This window comes from Penicillium brevicompactum, assembly GCF_028827555.1.
Source record: "Penicillium brevicompactum strain IBT 35665 chromosome Unknown utg000006l_segment0_segment0, whole genome shotgun sequence".
NCBI classification, from domain to species: Eukaryota; Fungi; Ascomycota; class Eurotiomycetes; order Eurotiales; family Aspergillaceae; genus Penicillium; species Penicillium brevicompactum.
In genome coordinates, this window is record NW_026623209.1 from 4,822,082 (window position 1) to 4,840,307 (window position 18,226).

At 51.4% G+C, this 18,226-nt stretch overlaps 5 protein-coding genes across 5 annotated transcripts; 3 read left to right on the forward strand and 2 right to left on the reverse strand.

The window, feature by feature from the left end:
- Positions 1 to 332: 332 nt before the first annotated feature.
- N7506_010041 (translation initiation factor 3 subunit CLU1) lies at positions 333 to 4,258 on the forward strand (the record flags this gene model as incomplete). Its single annotated transcript, XM_056959334.1, has 4 exons — positions 333 to 369; positions 455 to 529; positions 578 to 633; positions 695 to 4,258. The coding sequence occupies 4 exons, from the start codon at positions 333 to 335 to the stop codon at positions 4,256 to 4,258; spliced, it is 3,732 nt and encodes a 1,243-aa protein (XP_056808724.1).
- A 692-nt stretch (positions 4,259 to 4,950) lies between these two features.
- On the forward strand, positions 4,951 to 7,686 carry N7506_010042 (uncharacterized protein; the record flags this gene model as incomplete). The annotated part of the gene is made up of 1 exon (XM_056959335.1): positions 4,951 to 7,686. The coding sequence occupies one exon, from the start codon at positions 4,951 to 4,953 to the stop codon at positions 7,684 to 7,686; it is 2,736 nt and encodes a 911-aa protein (XP_056808725.1).
- A 2,170-nt stretch (positions 7,687 to 9,856) lies between these two features.
- Positions 9,857 to 11,656, forward strand: N7506_010043 (ferric reductase family protein; the record flags this gene model as incomplete). The annotated part of the gene is made up of 1 exon (XM_056959336.1): positions 9,857 to 11,656. The coding sequence occupies one exon, from the start codon at positions 9,857 to 9,859 to the stop codon at positions 11,654 to 11,656; it is 1,800 nt and encodes a 599-aa protein (XP_056808726.1).
- Positions 11,657 to 12,655: 999 nt separating this feature from the next.
- Positions 12,656 to 14,311, reverse strand: N7506_010044 (uncharacterized protein; the record flags this gene model as incomplete). The annotated part of the gene is made up of 2 exons (XM_056959337.1): positions 12,656 to 13,744; positions 13,808 to 14,311. The coding sequence occupies 2 exons, from the start codon at positions 14,309 to 14,311 to the stop codon at positions 12,656 to 12,658; spliced, it is 1,593 nt and encodes a 530-aa protein (XP_056808727.1).
- A 1,219-nt stretch (positions 14,312 to 15,530) lies between these two features.
- N7506_010045 (beta-glucosidase) lies at positions 15,531 to 18,164 on the reverse strand (the record flags this gene model as incomplete). Its single annotated transcript, XM_056959338.1, has 3 exons — positions 15,531 to 17,748; positions 17,806 to 17,972; positions 18,030 to 18,164. The coding sequence occupies 3 exons, from the start codon at positions 18,162 to 18,164 to the stop codon at positions 15,531 to 15,533; spliced, it is 2,520 nt and encodes an 839-aa protein (XP_056808728.1).
- Between the last annotated feature and the right edge of the window lie 62 nt (positions 18,165 to 18,226).

Genomic DNA, 18,226 nt, shown 5'->3' on the forward strand with positions numbered 1-18,226 from the left:
TCCGTACGTAGTACAGCGCACCCTGCACTGTGGAGACGACCTCCCGCCGAGGTTTTCCGACTCCAGCATCCGCGAGTCCGAAAACCAATTTTTCCCTTTTTCTCCGTATCCATCCTCTGACAAAACTTCGTGGGGTACGGGGTGCTTGTTTCTTGCTCAATTGCCCATTTCCTTTATTGTATACTACATTTTATTCTTCCTCTGCCTGCTTTTCCCCGCAGGTTCAGCCTTTTTTCATCTTTTCCACTTTCCCGAACATTTGTCTCATCCGCGTCTCAGTTCTGAGATAGGGGTGCCAATTTGTTGAAGCTTCTATATACCTGCTAGACATCATGGCACAGACCAATGGCGAGCTGGAGCACTCGAAAGGTGAGTGTTGGCGTGGGAAACTCGATGTCGGTGACATCTGGGTTTCCCGGAAGGTTGATCGGACACGTTGGCTGACCAAGAACAGAGGCTCCCCAGCCTACCCAAGAGATCGTCAACGGCGATACTGCCGAGGAAACACCGGAAGAGGACCTTTCAGGCGGTATGTTAAGCGTGCAACCTGTTCAGTGCGGTGCTAATTCAATAATAGGTCTTTTCCAGATCTCCGTGAAGCTTCCCCATGCGCCTCATAAGATCCAAGTGATGGTGGGTTCTTTGTGTTGATAAGAATTACCAGAACACGATTTCTGACTCGTTTCGCCCATAGGTATCCAACCAAGAACAGGTTCAGGATGTCCGTCAATCCATTGTCGAGCTACCAGGAACTTTCCAATACACTTGCTTCCATCTCGAGTTCAACGGAAACCGCATCAACGATTTCGTCGAATTGTCCGAGGTCGAGGGTCTCGAGGCCGACTCCGAGATTGTTCTGGTGGAGGACCCCTACACCGAGAAGGAGGCTCGTATGCATGTTGTCCGCATCAGGGAGCTGATTGGTGCTTCTGGTGACCGTGTCGACAACCTTCACGGTATCTCTGCTGGCCTGTCTCTGCACGACGCTATCTCGGCGGACGCTGCCAAGGCCGGTGCATCGGACAAGGACCACTCGCTCTCCCAGTACGACATGGCCGGAGTTTCCTCTCTGCAGACCATTCTGCCCACCGAGCAGGCTCCTCTGCCCAAGACCGTCAAGTCTATTTCGCTGTCTTCATGGAACCCCGTTCCCTACAACCTGCGCCAGAAGGGCCACTTGCTCTACCTTGTGGTCTCCACCCTTGAGGGTGAGCAATTCCAGATCACTGCTCACGTGTCCGGATTCTTCGTGAACAAGAACTCGAACATCCGATTCGAGCCCTTCCCGAAGAACACCCACCCCAAGAAGGGCAGTGCCCACTCGCTGCTCACCTTGATCTCTCAGCTCTCCCCCTCGTTCAACGCCGCCTTTGAGGCTCTTCAGGAATACAACAATGAAAAGGATCTCCTTACCACATTCCCCTTCCAGAATGCCATTCCCAACAGCCCATGGCTCATCTCCCCCAACACTTCCAGCTTGAGCGCCCACCAGCCCGATATCACCCGCTCCCAGGAGAACTACCTCATCTCTGGCGTTGACAACGCCGAGACTCTGCGTGACTGGAACGAGGAGTTCCAGACCACTCGCGAGCTTCCCCGTGAGTCTGTTCAGGACCGCGTGTTCCGGGAGAGATTGACCTCCAAGCTCTTCGCCGATTACAACGAGGCCGCCGCTCGCGGTGCTGTCTTGGTGGCTCGGGGCGAGGTTGCTCCCCTGAACCCCACTGAGGCGCGGGACGCCCAGATCTTTGTTTACAACAACATCTTCTACTCTTTCGGTGCTGATGGCGTCGGAACCTTCACCTCCGAGGGTGGCGACGAAGCCGCTCGCGTGGCTGTTGGTAAGGATGTTCTGGGTATCAAGGCTGTCAACCAGCTTGACATCGATGGCCTGTTCACCCCCGGAACCGTGGTGGTCGACTACCTGGGTAAGCGTATTGTGGGACAGAGCATTGTTCCTGGTATCTTCAAGCAGCGCGAGCCCGGTGAGCACCAGATCGACTACGGTGGTGTCGAGGGCAAGGAGATCGTTGCCACCCACGCCGACTTCGTCCCCGTCTTCGAGAAGCTCTCCAAGGCGCTCCGCATTAAGAAGCACCCTGTCTGGGACAAGGACAACCAGCGTCACGACCTCGAAGGCAGCGTTGAGACCAAGGGTCTCCTCGGTACCGACGGCCGCAAGTACGTTCTGGATCTGTACCGCGTGGCCCCCATCGATGTTGAGTGGCAGGAAGAGGATGGCAGCGATGCCTACCCTCACCGCATGTCTGTCCTCAGAACCGAGCTCGTAGAGTCCTACTGGCGCCACAAGATGAGCCAGTACGTCAAGGCTGAGGTGGAGAGCCGCAAGGCTGCTACCGCTGAGGCTTCCAAGGAGGGCAAGTCCGAGGAGGAGACTGCGGAGCAGGAGCGGATTGATATCTCCGGATTTAACCTGGCTCTCAACCCCGATGTGTTCAGTGGCCAGGTTCCCCAGACCAAGGAGGAGAAGGAGCAGTGGGCACAGGATGAGCAGGAGGTCCGTGACGCCTGCGACCACCTCCGTGCCAAGATCATTCCCGACCTGCTCAAGGACTTGCACGATGGCGATGTTGGCTTCCCGATGGATGGCCAATCGTTGACCCAGCTTCTGCACAAGCGTGGTATCAACCTGCGTTACCTCGGAAAGCTGGCTGAGAAGTCCACCGAGCAGGGACCTCGCCTGCAGGCTCTGTTCATTCTCCTGGTTCAGGAGATGATCACTCGTGCTTTCAAGCACATCGCCAACCGCTACCTCAGCAATGTCCCCGCTCCCTTCGTTGCGCCCTGCCTTGTTCACCTTCTCAACTGTCTTCTCGGCTCCGACGTCAATGCCGCCCCCAAGGCTGAGATTGACGAAGCTATGCGCAAGATCTTCCCCGAGGGCGACTTTTCTTTCGAGAAGGTTACTCCCGAGTCCCTTCGCTCCGAGATCGAGAAGCAGGTTCTCACCCGCTTCCGCTTCACCCTCGAGAAGGACTGGACCAACTCCCTCAGACACTTGCAGCTTCTGCGTGACATTTCCATCAAGCTTGGTCTCCAGATCGGTGCTCGCGAGTTTGCCTTCACCAAGGACCAGGTCAAGGAGCAGGTTGTTGTTCCCGTCACCAACGGCTCCACCCAGGAAGAGCCCAAGAAGAAGGGCAACAAGAAGAAGGGTGGTGACAAGCAGTCTCCTACCCGCGCCCCAGCTCCCGCTAAGCCTGCTACCACTTTCACCACCGATGACATTCTGAATGTCGTTCCCTTGGTTCGCGATGCCTCTCCCCGTAGTGCACTGGCAGAGGAGGCCCTGGAGGCCGGTCGCATCTCTCTCATGCAGAACCAGAAGCAGTTGGGCCAGGAGCTCATCCTGGAGTCTCTGTCTCTGCACGAGCAGATCTACGGTATCCTGCACCCTGAGGTCGCCAAGCTGTACCACCAGCTCTCCATGCTTTACTACCAGACCGATGAGAAGGAGGCCGCCGTTGAGCTGGCTCGCAAGGCTGTCATCGTCACTGAGCGCACCATGGGTGTGGACTCCGCTGACACCATCCTGAGCTACCTCAACCTGAGTCTCTTCGAGCATGCCTCTGGCAACACCAAGACTGCCTTGGTGTACATCAAGCACGCTATGGACATCTGGAAGATCATCTACGGTGCTAACCACCCCGACTCCATCACCACGATGAACAACGCCGCCGTGATGCTGCAGAACCTCAAGCAGTACGCCGACTCCCGCAAGTGGTTCGAGGCTTCTCTCGCCATCTGCGAGAACCTGTTCGGCAAGGACTCCATCAACACTGCCACCATTCTCTTCCAACTGGCCCAGGCCCTCGCTCTGGACCAAGACTCCAAGGCCGCTGTCGGCAAGATGCGCGAGGCGTACAACATCTTCCTTGCCCAGCTCGGTCCCGAGGACCGCAACACTAAGGAGGCTGAGAACTGGCTTGAGCAGCTCACTCAGAACGCCGTCTCTATTGCTAAGCACGCTAAGGACATCCAGGCCCGCCGCCTGCGCCGCATCACGATGAACCCTCGCGTTTCTAGCATGGGTACTCGTGTCCAGCCCCAGGTTGGCCAGGTCGCTCCTGAGATTGCCCCTGCCGTTGCCGATCCTTCCGGTCTCGACTCCCGCAACATTGATGAGCTTCTCAAGTTCATCGAGGGCGGTGATGCTGGTGCTTCGCGCTCCAAGCAGAAGAAGCGTACTACCACCAGCAACCCCAAGCTTCGCGGCTCCAAGCAGTCCAAGGCTTGAATGGATTCCTGAATCAGCCAACCTGGCTGTATCTAATGGGTTATGCCTTCTATTTTCTTGGTTACCACATGTGTTAACAGTCAAATACTATATATCTATATCCATTGTCATTTGGGGATCGGTGGGCAGGCTTGATGAGCGAAAAGAACTGTTGTATTTTAGATCTCTCTCCTCTCTTTGTTTTTTCTAATGTGTTATTTTTTTTTTGTTATGGCATAACCTGCCATGTTGGGTTGTCACTCGGGCAGTGCATGGGAAGGACTCGGCATTTCTGGCCCTCATCTATGGTGCATTATGTGGTGTCTGAATTTTGCATGGGTCATTTTCTCTGGGTAGAATCCGTTTTATTTACAAATATTTGGAATCAAATGGAAATATCAAGCGAATCGCATATACCTCTTTGTATTATCGCAAGTAGCTTGGCTGGAACGGGCAATATGTGTTGACCCACTTTACCGCATGGGGGGCTTTGTTTTCTCGACTCCCGCGCATCTCACTTCACGCGCTTTTGTTATCACCACCCAGTATCCCTACATATTTTGGCTTATGCTGATTGTGTATCACATACCATGCATCTTTGAGGATCGGTTTGTACGGCGAGGTTTGTGCTGTGCGACGAGACGAGAGACGACCCCACGCTAACCTGTCCTGCAGTTGTATGCTTTAAGCAGATATAATTATCCTTATCCCTAATGGAAGACATATCCATTAATGCGAAATGGGCGAACCGGGCTCTGCGTCCTTTAACTTCTATCTCTCGCCGACTCGAAAAGCACCAAGCCAAACTTTCCGCCGCAGCCGAATCGAAACACAAAGGAGCGGCAGAACGCAACGATGCACCGACGTGTACCTCTATACATCAGGAATCAAGGGCAGAGAAATCTTTAGAGTCGGATGCTGAGCCCGAGGGGAACGATCCGGCTTGGATTCCGGGGACAACACTCGAGCGACGCCGCGCTAGACTCAAGTACTCCTCTCGCTCGGAGAACAACGCGGGGACAAGGCGCAAAAGACTATCGATACACAGCCCCGAAGCGCCGCGAACTCTACCTGGTGCGATTGAGGTTGCAACGCCGATGATCACAGGAAAGCGATGGGAGATGCCTTCGAGTGCGCAATCACATCGAGCAACTGGACCGGCGAACACCAACACCCAACCGCCTCCATCGCCGGTATTTCGCGGACGGAACCCGCGATACAAAAGCCCTTGGCAGGAGCTTCTCGAGCAAGCTGGCGACGAAGGCCTTGCACATATTGCCCACAATCTGGATCGCGTCTTTCAGAACTTCCTTTTGACAACCCAGAAAGTCAGACGCGAGGTGAATCCCATCAACCAGGAGACAAGACGAGGTGCGCGATCTCTGATGTCAATGGTGATGCGACGTTTGCCCGATTTTATCGCGAAGGAACAAGAAGCACAGCATGATCTAGACGAGGACGGCGACGAAGATATGTGTGATGCATACTTTACAGAATTGGAAGCATACTATGCGCCTCATGGCACAGGGTGGGAGCCGCTTCGTGAGGCTGTTCGTGCTCAAGGTGTCAATTTGGTTGCTCGCATGATCAAGCATAATTGGATCACAGACACAATTGCCTGCGCCCTGATTGAGAAAAGTCGCTCTATTGCACCAGACGAAAGTGATTCACTTCTATCTACTCTCTTTTCTACTCGACAATATTATCCATATCCCCAAGCCCTGAAGCCTGCAGCTAGTTCTGATGCACCCGGCGACCCTATTCTGTTGTTGCGCAAATACGCTCACCATGGGGTTGCCAGTCGCTCCTATATCTTTGATGAACTTGCGAAGCTGCTATCGCGGGGTGTACTTCCTCCAGAATGGATGGGAACCAAACCATGGACGATGTGGATGACTCGAGCGACCATATCCTTCTCGAGAGATGATACGGACTGCCCTGCCGCATCAAGGCTGATCGAGGCTGTGATTCTATCGGCTAGCAATGTGCCCATTACTGCCGTTGGATGTTCTTCTTGGAGCTCAAAACAAAAACGACTGCCGAAAGGAAAGGCCGTACGTGTGCGTCCAACCCGGGCCGCGTCCACTGCAAAATTGGAAGATGCAGATATTGTTCGACTTTGTCCGGCGCAAGTGGCAGATGCGCTCAGCAACCATGTCATCAGTCTAATTGCAGCCTTGTGTGGCATCCATATCTCACGATCTCGCGATTGCAATGGCATTCAATCTATGAATGGGCCTAAGGCGAGCCGTATCATCGGCTACCTTCACTTTGCTTTACAACAAGATGACAAATTGAGGGCCTCGATTCGGCAAAATGATCTAACTTCACACCAATTATTACGTCGCGGCTGTATTCTGCTGGCTACTAGCCTTGTACAGTGCAATGATGCAATCATCAAGCAAGAACATACTACGTATGCATCATTATCAAGCATTGATAGCTGTGCGAGCGCGATAACTCCGCGCCCAGATATGATCAAAGAGTTGGCGTTACTTGTGCAACAGGCATTCCGCTGCTTACGGACAGATTCGGGAAATGAACCACAACGTATCAGCAAAGACATACGCCGCATGGTCTCCGAGCTTGCATCTGTAGCTGAAACTCCTGCTGTGTGTACATTCCTGGGGCAAGTTGCTACAGAAGCTGCCATGAGCTTTGCCGAAGCGACAGCAGATCCAGATGACCACGTGTGGGCGGTCGAGGTACAAGAGACTGTCGCATCAAGCCAAGATCAGGAAGAGAGGGGTCGGGAGACTTCGGAGGAACCTGCAAACTCCAGCCAAAGGAACGGCTTGTTCCGCTGGGAAGAAAGCATAGGGGAGTGGGTGGAATCCACGCCGGCGATGAAGAAAACACTTCACATAGCGTCAAAAGGCCGGACACCCCGCATGCTATCGAGTCCTGTCCCTGTTATACCTTGCTCGACCGATTGCAGTTCCACTGAATCCGATGATTCTCCAGCCTCCAGTGTAACCTCGTCTCCTCCTCCAGTACTCAACAAGCGAGCATTCGAAGACACCGATGCCTCGCTTGCACAACCCAACAAGCGAAGAAGACCCACTCCGGTGGTTGTGGTTGAGAATGAAGCAGTCAGCCTAAAACGAGCAAGCCCTGCAACAGCCACCCCGAATCCAAGGGTGGAATCGGCCACTCGCCGAGAAATCCTGCGGGAGCGCAGCGCTAACCTGACCAGACGGATAGTCCCCACTACGAGACAGGTGCCCAAGGTGGTAATTATCAATTCTCATGGACATCGCCCGAGCCAGCGCCCCGTGCAGCGCAGCCCAGAGCGTGGAGAAATGCAGATTCATCGAACAGTCGAGAGAAGAAGATCTGCATACCCTTCCGTTACAATTCCCAGCAACGTCAGACGACGGTCCTCGCAACAAGCAGTCATCCCCTGCTCCCAAGACAGTGACAGTGACGATGAACTTAGCTTTCTTTGAGCGGGGTCGCCTGGCCCTTCTTGGTCGGTCCTAGGTGGGCCCCATGTCAATTTACGTGCCCGGGCAGAGATGTCGGAATATCCTCCAAAGTGCGTTGGTTCCATGGTTCCGTGGTCTATCATATTTAGCACCGCGAACGGATCTCTCGATCTCGAAATTGGACCTCGAGCTTGTCCACATGGCCGAGTTTGACCGAATATGAACAAGATCTTGGTTTGTTCTATTCAAGGATCCGCACAGTGGATTTGGAGATATATGGTCCACCATTTTTGTTCTTCCCCCCCTTTCTGGCGGCACCGGTGTTTTGGCCTTTTTTTTTTGTTTTGATACCCATGGCCTTGGATTGGTGTTTTCCGTTTTCCGTTTTCGTCTTTTTCTTTTCCGTTGAGTACTTTGACCAATGTCTGTATTTCCTGCTGTTCTCGGCCTCGTTCTAGCCATGTTGAGACGCACGTTCCCGTGCATACTATGGACTCGACCGCCCAAATGGATACAAAAATTAAACTATTGGACGGATATTGTTCCTATTTTGTAGATGTGGTGATAACTCACTCTATTTGGCACATCAGATAAGACCCGTGGGCATGTCTATGTATAGAAAAGAGACAGAAGTCCGTTGCCTTCGGGCAAGTGTTTGATATATCACAGTGAGGATGATTTTTGATTTTTCTCGCGTTTCAGATGTCAAGCCACTTTGACAGCTCGAAACGATCGATGCCGAGGTGGGAGCCCTGGAGCGGACTAATTCCAAGATTGTTCCGCCTGTAGAAACAAATTTTTACAAGCGCATCTCCAAAGGAATATGGACGGGAGATTAAGGTCTGATATAAATGAAATCCCCGAGCGCCAAGAATCTACCCCCCTTGAGGATGGAGAAGCCGAATTATATTGTGGCTTGAAGGCAATCACTGAGTTATTCCAAGGTTCTCTTGAAATCAGTGTTGATCCGATGTTCTCAGCGATTTGACGTGGGCGCTAAAGGGCAATAGGAAGGACAACCAGTGGCCGACAGCTCACAGCCGAGTGTCACAACTTACTCCGCAGCCTCCTGTTCCCCACTGCGCCCATCGCAGATTGGCTCGTCGATGCAGCAAGGACCTTTTCTCAAACAACCAGTTGAGAGCCAAGCCTTGGGGCGGATCTCCCACCTTGGCGTCTGTTGATTTTTCCTCAAACTCTCGACTTGGGTGTTTCAGAATGGGCCAGTCACAATTCCCATCGGTCTCCCCGCCACTCTATGGACGAGTCGGCATCGACCTGTCGTATGTCGCATGCTCATCTTCTGTCAAAGTTCCTTGAGGTTATCTGTAATCCGGCCCTCTCATTCGATGGATGAACTGGCGAGATCGTCGTGCACAATGGTCATCCCTAGACCCGAGATGTGGCCCCGGCGCCAAACCCCCTGAGATGCTCCGTCTGCAGTTCCGAAGGCAAATGGGTCAATCCGATCGGTTACATTATGACATATGGGCCGTGGAGGTCCAGCCTTGCTTGGTTTTTACATATTGGGTGGCCCTGGCACTGTCTCATAGTCTCTCCACTAGACTGGACACAAGGGGAAACAGTCCTTTCTTCGGCACTTTTTCTATCCTTCTATTGATTTTCTTTCTTTGTGCTTTGTTCAATATTCTACCTTCACAATCATTATTGTCTCATTCATTTTGCCTTTCTTTTTGAGACAATCTTCATTGTGTCAGGTTGGACAAGTTTCCATCTTTAGCCCTTTTTTTTTTGCTGTGACTGGATCACCAGCATTCCTTTCGTTGCCCGTCAACAACAGACTTTAGCAAGCATCCTCGCTGTTTTGTGGCATATTCCGCTCTTTCGCGAGCCCAATTGAACCACCAAACTTTCGATATTCGACAAATTTCATGCTGTTTCTAGGATCTCTATGCTCTTGATCTAGGCAGGCCCTGTATCCAACACCAGCCACTCGACGGCATATACTCACCAACTGGATCCCTTCGACCCCTTGCTTCCTGCTTCCATATTGCTTCTAACAACTTGAGGTTGTTTTCTGTGTCACTCCAGCGATTCTTCAGAGCCACCTGTGGCTTTGGTCCTGATATCAACTAGTGTGACCTCTCCATTCACTCCTTTTCAGCGAGCTGGTCTCGCCAAACACGCCAACGACTAAAACTTTGACGCGAACCGTCATTAGTGGGGCATCATGAACTCCTTCTTCTTGGCCATGTCCCTAGCTGGACTAACCAGCGCCTCGGACATCGAATATACTATTGCAAAGCGATCTGGTGGCTCCTCATGGTACTTCTACGAAGCTGTCAATGATGACCTGGCACGCTATTCAATCCTGGCACTGGGCTGTGCCGCCGCTGCCTATTACATCTGGCAGCTCTCCTTTCGTTTTTCGCGTCACCTCCGACGCCTTGCTAGCTTCACCGATGACCGACAGCGATACTTCGTATCGACACATGATACTTTCGCGTGGATCAAGGAGCATATCATCTATGCTGCGCTGTTCCGCACCAGACACAACCAGGAGCTACAGCTCTCATCAGCTATCAACATGGGTACTCTGCCCAGCCGCTTCCATGCATTCCTTGTAACTGGTGTTGTCGCCATGAACGTTGCTCTGTGCTGTGTTACCACCCCATATGGCAACGAGGAAGATACATTGGCCGGTATTGTGCGCAACCGCACTGGTACCATGGCGACTGTCAACCTTATCCCCCTGGTCATCATGGCTGGCCGTAACAACCCTCTCATCGCTATGCTCCATGTTCCTTTCGATACTTGGAACTTGCTTCACCGATGGCTGGGACGCATTGTAGTCCTCGAGAGTCTTGCACATGTGCTCGCGTGGGCTATTCCTAAGGGCCAAGAGAAGGGCTGGGCCATCGTCGGCAAGGCTATGTTCGGAAGCAGCTTCCTGTTGACAGGATTTGTGGCTGCTGTTGCTTTCGTCGCATTGTTGCTCCACTCGCCCTCGCCTGTTCGTCATGCCTTCTATGAAACCTTCCTGCACCTTCACATTGCCATTGCAGCAGTCTCTATGGGTTTCCTTTGGGTTCATCTCAACGGACTTGCTGCGCAGACTTACCTGCTTGCATCCATCATTCTGTGGGCTCTCGAGCGCGCCACCCGCTTCCTGATCATCGTGTACCGCAACTGTGGCCGTGAGTCCACCACCGCATTCATCGAAGCCATGCCCGGTGACGCCATGCGTATTACTCTGCGCATGGCCCGCCCCTGGACTTTCCGTCCCGGTCAACACATCTACCTATACGTTCCTGCCGTTGGATGGTTGACCTCGCACCCATTCTCCGTCGGCTGGAGCGAAATGGAAGATAACGTTTCAGACGAGAAGTCTCTCCCCCTCACCAGCCAGGACCTTCTCAACGCACCGCAGAAGGAAACCATCTCCCTCCTAGTCCGTCGCCGCACCGGTATGACCGACAAGCTCTTCCAGCGTGCCGTGAACGCCCCCGACTCCAAGATCACTCTCCGCGCTTTCGCAGAGGGTCCATACGGAAACATCCACACCATGGACTCGTACGGTACCGTGATGCTCTTCGCCGGTGGTGTCGGTATCACCCACCACGTCCCCTTCGTCCGCCATCTGGTTGACGGATTCGCGAACGGCACCGTCGCTGCTCGGCGTGTTACCCTCGTGTGGATCATTCAATCCCCGGAACACCTGGAGTGGATCCGGCCCTGGATGACCAGCATCTTGGCCATGGATCGTCGTCGTGAAGTCCTTCGCATCATGCTCTTCGTCACACGGCCCCGCAACACCAAGGAGATTCAGAGCCCATCAGCCACTGTGCAGATGTTCCCTGGTCGTCCGAACATCGATACGCTCATTGGCATGGAGGTCGAGAACCAGATTGGCGCTATGGGCGTGTTGGTCTGCGGCAACGGTGGCTTGAGTGATGACGTGCGCCGTGTCTGCCGCAAGAGGCAGGCTCGCTCCAACGTTGACTATGTGGAAGAGAGTTTCTCTTGGTAAACAACGGTAGATTGTGCTGTTTTATCGATGTGGCAGTCTACCTTGTTCTTTGGAACTCGAATGTGCTTGGTTTGAGGGGTCGCTGTCTTCATTTGTTCCTTCTTGGACATTATATTCATGATCTCACATCTGTTTGATCTTTGTCTCTCTTTTGGTCTGCTCTGATTTGCAGCTGACATTTCTTGTACACACTTGATTTTGTTTTCTTTTCTCTGGCAGCGACGTACTCTGTCATCATGGGTGTCTATAGGTAGTTGTACATATCTTGCTGCAAGATGAATGGCATGAACCCAGTCGTTGAAATAACCATTGTTCCTATTTTACACTATAGTAGGATGCTCGCTCACCTGGGCACTGTATGATTAGCTCTACGGAGAGCCCTTAATGCCCAGATGGCAGTCCACTAACCTTGGAAATGCCATTCAGTGGTACTGCCTTAGGCGGTCAGTCGCACAACATTTTAGCTTGTCTACCCCTCAGCTGAAACATAAATTTGAACAATGTGTTGATTCATGATTTGGAGCATGTCCAAGGTTTATTCCTACAAATTTGCTACATCATTTCTGAAATAGTTTGAAACTTTTCACCTGATGCATCTTCAATTTGGGTGAGGAATTCACTCAAAGCATCAGTCAAAAAAAGAGGGATTATGTCAGCATTGGGGGATATATGGCCGTGTAAGGTGAATTTTGTCGCCCTTCGGGGCATTTGGTCAAATGAAAATATACAGAGAAGATTAGCATGGCCCCTGCACTAAGGATGACACGCTCAATCAAAGAGAAGCTACCAATTTTTTTACCAAATTTGGTATGACGTACACGTGACGTTCAATCGGAGGTCACGCGTTCGAAACTAGTCAATCGCTCTTAATTCATTAGTCAGTTTACACACGACACTAATCTTTTTCTAGTCGCCTGAACATTGAATTGAGATCTCAGCAAATTGAAATAAGATACCATAAACATGTTTATACTGAGGTGCTAAAATAGCCAAATTAATTCATACATTGACGTCTTGCTGCTTCGAAGCGCCCATAACCTGAGCATCAGTCTGATACCTCTTGAACTTTCTGGCTGGAATCTTCTTGACGAACATCTCGTCAAGCTCTGCATATGTTCTGGCTGCAGTCTCTGGTTGGTAGAACCACAAATAGACCAGGCACAATGTAGCCAGTCCGCCGAAGATGAAAGAAACCTTCGCACCAAGATTTGCCTGATCCGGATTGAACAGGTACGGCAGTACAAAAGACCACATTGTGTAGAGTGCATTCTGCAATGCCAAACCGATAGCAATGGTCTTGATGCGCAGCCTGGAAGTCGAAACTTCCGCCAGGATAGTATAACCTGCTGAACCGATGGTCATGTTATACCACCAGCAGTAGATGAGGATCAACGCAACAGTGCCCTTGATAGCACCGCCAGAGCTGGGGTTTGTAGTGTCAGACCCAAGCACAGCCAAACCACCTGTCAGCATGAGGATTATAGTGAGAATTCCCAGACCGAAGATCATCAGATTCCGACGACCAAGTCGGTCAATCAGGAAATATGACATGACGTTTCCAACCAGCGACGCAACCTGCTGCGCAATTTGCAGCCGGAAACTCATCTCCGTGCTATACCCAGCTAGCTGGATATAATATGTCGAGTAGCCGGCCACGAAAGCGACACCGGAGAGTGCTTGGATGCTGAGTGGGACAATGGAAATAATCGTGCGACGAAGATTGGAGCGGCGGAAGCATTCCAAGTAGGTGACACCCTCAGTCTCGTGTCGAATCTCGTCGAGAGTGACTTTAATAAGTGCCAGTTTTTTGACACGCTCTTCTTCGCTGTACCCCAACTTTCGAAGACTGTCTAAGGCTTTCGCATCCCGGTTCTTGGACATCAGCCACCATGGAGACTCGGGCATAAAGGCAATCAAAGCAAGTGCAACTGCAGCGTAGCCATATTGGGCTACAAAAACGGCTCGGTAGGCCCATCGGTTTGTATATGTTCCCGTTGTGTTGGTGATGAGAGCGACGACTAGAGGGCCAATGCAATATGCCAGTGCGGTCAAGCAGGTGAGAGTTCCGCGGAGGGCAAGAGGGGAGATCTGGAGAGCAATTGTATCAGAATTCCATGTCGGGAGAAACTAGAGACTAGGAAGGGCACATACCTCTCCAACGTAGGTGATGGGAACAGAAGCTAAAGCGCCGAGAGCAAATCCATTGAGGAACTTTCCCCCAAAGAACATTTCATTCGTCGTCGCAACAAACTCCAAGGTGACAGCAGCAACGGTGATCAAGAGTGAAATACCCATGGTCAGTTTGCGCCCAATGCTATCGGCGATCTGACCGGAACACAGAGCACCAACGACCGCCGATGCCACGGGTCCACCACTAAAGGCAGACTGCCACTTTGCCTCGAGTACCCAGCTCCCCTCATAGAAGTGGCCAAAATCTTTGCGGAACTCGGGTATACCGGTCACATTTCCGGAAGCTTGGTTCTCAAAGCTCACGAGGAGAACGCACCATACGGCATATATGCACCATAAAAAGATCCATGGGTATCTCTTCATGCTTTGCCATTTGGTCAGCTCATGATCATCTTGATCGGCGATATGACCAAGCTGTGTGTCGTCGACATGTTCGACTAGGTCGGTGCTGGGTTTCTCTGTCATGATTCAGGCTAGCCAGAGGCTGAAGCGCAAAGACAATTGTTTATATAGAAAGATTTCCCGGAAAGTGGGGAGCATATGGACAAGGTCAACAGCGGGGATAGTCAGGATAAATATAAACAGTTTGTCTTCTCAACAGTCTAGGTTGTCATTACCCCGAGATGCGAGTCTGCAAGAAAGGGAGCTTCGAAGAGTCTGACCAGGCGGTTAATACGCCTGCATCGGGGACACTATGCAACAACCTGGAATTGCGGGAAAGAGAGAAACATGGCATGATCGTCCAGGCAAAAGATGCCGAGTTGCAAGGGGGAAAAATGGGGGGAAAAAGCCAAAGTCAATGTGCCGGACTATAAACGGGAACGCGGGGAACGCCACAAATACGTACTGTACCCCGGATTCCGGCGCCTGACTCGATCTCATCGGCCCATTTAGTCTTTTACGCTTATTTGGCCCTCTTCCTTGGTTTTGGCACCTCTCTTGGCCCGAAGTTCTGCCGCTGGAATGGCAATCTGTACCACTGGGCTTGAGTGAAAATTCCTGTGGCGTTCCGAGACAAAGAAACATAATTGCCAAGGCAATACGGAGTATTGACTAACATTAGTTATGTTTGAAGACTTTACTTCAGACTTTGGTGAGAATAACGGTAGAAGAAGACTAGTTGTGGTTTATGGGTTAGGGTTACGTGCTTCCAAGGTTCCAGCGAAAATGGCCGACAGTTAACTAGCTGGTAAGTTCGTCGAGAACCACTCTCTCTTTTTTCGTCCCAAGGCGAGTGGCTCTAATATTACGGTTTATACTAATCACACTACGGCTATCGTATATTTTCTTACTTGATGTACACGGGTACAAGGCTCGTTTGGGTAGATCTATCTAGTCTTGCTGGGATTTTTGATGTAGTATTGCCCTAAGGCCTTTAGCCCTCGGGACTTAGCTAGCCAATATTGTCGAACAACAATGGTGATTCTCCACTATGTAATACATAGTTTTATTGCTGTCAAAGCATGAAGTCTATGCCTTTATCATCTCATGATCTACACAAGATGCCCAGGTGGCTTCCATTCATGGTTGCCATGGCTGCTTCTATAGCCGCAAACAAATAGAGCCTTGGAAAATTCTGGAAATCTACTCCGTAACCATTTAGAATGTTGACTTGAAGTTTTAGTTACGGCTCCCAGGTTTGCATTTGTATTTTGATAAAATTTGACAAGTGTCTCTTAATTTATCACAGCTTGTAAGTTTTAGCACTGACAGACACAGCCAGCTTGCTCACAATATCTTGGACGGACCGTCCAATAGATACTTCATAAGCGCCTTCCTCCAGCTCCCACCTCTCAGTGTTCTCGCTGAAGTGTGCAAGCTGGCGGGTTTTGAAATTGACGGAAACAGTCTTGCTCTCGCTTGGTTTGAGCCACACCTTTGAGAATCCCACTAGTTCCTTGACAGGGTTCTCACTAGATGCCAACTTGGCCCCAGCATAGACTTGAACAACGTCTGCGCCAGCACATGAGCCGGTGTTAGTCACTTGGATTGCAACTTCAATGTTTTCAGAGCTGTCGGAGACGGAGATGCTCGGGTTGGTATGATCGAAAGAAGTATAAGAGAGGCCATATCCGAATGGGAAAAGCACCTGTGAGCGATGTTTCTCAGACCGGTCGTAATGCCTGTAGCCCACGAAGATGCCTTCTTCGTACGTGACATTGAGCTGGTCATCAACGTATTCACCTGGGAAATTGCCATGAGCAGGAGCATCCTCGATTCTACGAGGGAAAGAGACCGGCAGACGACCAGAGGGGTTCACAGCGCCTGTCAAGACATCTGCAATTGCATTGCCGGCTTCCTGGCCGGGAAACCAGGCCTGAACAACTGCCTTGACGTTGTCGAGCCAAGGCATGCTGACAGCCACACCAGTGCAGTTGACAACGACAGTTTCGCTGTTCGCAGAACTGACGGCGGCCACCAGACGATCCTGCGAGCCATTGCTCGGAAGATTGAAGCTGGCTTGATCCTGCCCTTCGGTCTCCCAATCTGGAGTGTGACCAGTGAAAACGATTGCCAAATCCGAACGCTTAGCGACTTCGACGGCCTCTGAGAGTAGATCCCTATTGTGTTCTTCCTCGGTCATGAAGCCAGCGCGGAACCCAATAAGTCCATCGAGAAGAGAAAGACCGCCACTCTTGGACGGCTTGAGAGTTATGACTTCCATAGTATAGGTTTGGCCTGTTTCAAACTCCCATATGACTTCAGGCTCTTTGACTCCTCCCAGGAGGAATGCCATCGAGTCAGGGCAATTAGATTTCTGCTCATACACTGTCTGACCATTGATGAGAATTTGGGAACGTCCCAGTCCTGACATGCCAAGATAGTGACGACCGCTCTGTGTGGGTGTGAATCGAGCAGTTGCCTTGAGGCTACCCCAAGCTTCTTTGACAAAGAGAGGCATATAAGTGGGGACGTCGGAGTGCTGGGAAGAAGAGGGTTCTCCAGTTGCATCCTCATTCATGAAAAAGTCCAGAGTCCATCCAGGCTGACCGTCTCGGTCAACAACCATTTCACTCATCAAAGGCAATTGACGGAAGGTATGGGCGCCTTGTGCGTATTCAAACTCAACTTCTTCGCCAAGCGCAGCACGGAGACCTTCTTCGGGGGTCACGCGGTAGTGAGCATTGACAGACGCACTGCCTCCGCCATGGGCCAAGCCTTGCTTAGCGAAACCTAGCAGAGCAACCCTCTTCTTTGAAAGCTGCTCCCTCTTCAGAGGAAGAATGCCACCCGCGTTCTTAAGCAGCACTAATCCTTGACCACCAACAGAGCGAATGAGTCGTTGGTGCTCTGGTTTGTTGATAGATCTTTCTTCCGGAATAGACGGATCCTCGAAGCATCGTAGCTTCGCCAGGAACTCAAGCACATTGCGGGCGCGAGCATCGATTGTTGCCTCGGAGACCTTTCCAGCCTTGATATCCTCAACGACTGCGTCTATAGTTCGCCATTTGGTGGGACCGGGCATTTCAAGGTCAAGTCCCGCCTCCAGAGAGCCGGCAGTCGAATTCGTGCCACCCCAGTCACTCATAACAAGGCCTTTCCATCCCCACTGGTCACGAAGAACGTTCTTTAGCAGATAAGTGCTTGAGTCAGCGTGATCTCCGTTGAGAATATTGTAAGAAGTCATGACTGCCATGGGATTGGCTTCTTTGATGGCAATCTCAAAAGGTTTGAGATAGATTTCGCGAAGAGCTCGCTCGGCAATGTGAGCATTGACCGTGAAACGGCAAGTTTCTTGTTCATTCGCGGCGAAATGCTTGATTGTTGCAGCCACGCCCTTCTCCTGTAGGCCATTGATATACTGTGCAGCCATTTTACCGGCTAGCAGAGGGTCTTCGGAGAAAGACTCGAAGTTGCGACCACCGAGAGGATGACGGTGGGGGCAGACCGTCGGGGCCAAGCTGGATCAATTGTCAGTATGTAGATCTAGGGATGACTCGACATCTGGGAATTCTCACAGCGCTCTTGCACCCTTTGATTGGGTTTCCTCCGCCAATGCATTTCCGATCTCTTTTGCTGCTTCCAGGTCCCAGGTGGACGCTAGTAAGCAAGAAGCTGGGAAACAAGCGGCGGTCGGTCCATTCTTGAAAGTTGCACCTCGAGCACCATTTGGTCCATCAGACACCTTTATAGGTCAGTATACTAGATCATAACTTCAAGATTTATGAAAGCCTCGGCGTACCTTCACTGAGGGAACACCCTTTTCAGGAACGTCAACAGTTTCCCAAAAGTTTTTCCCTGCCAGCAGGGATATTTTTTCTTGCAACGTCAATTGACCAAGAATCACGTCAATGTTAGGCGCAGCGTGGGAACCCATAGTGAGAAAATGTTTGATGAAGGGAAAATCACCATGCAAGGCTGGAGTTATAAAGTCTCACT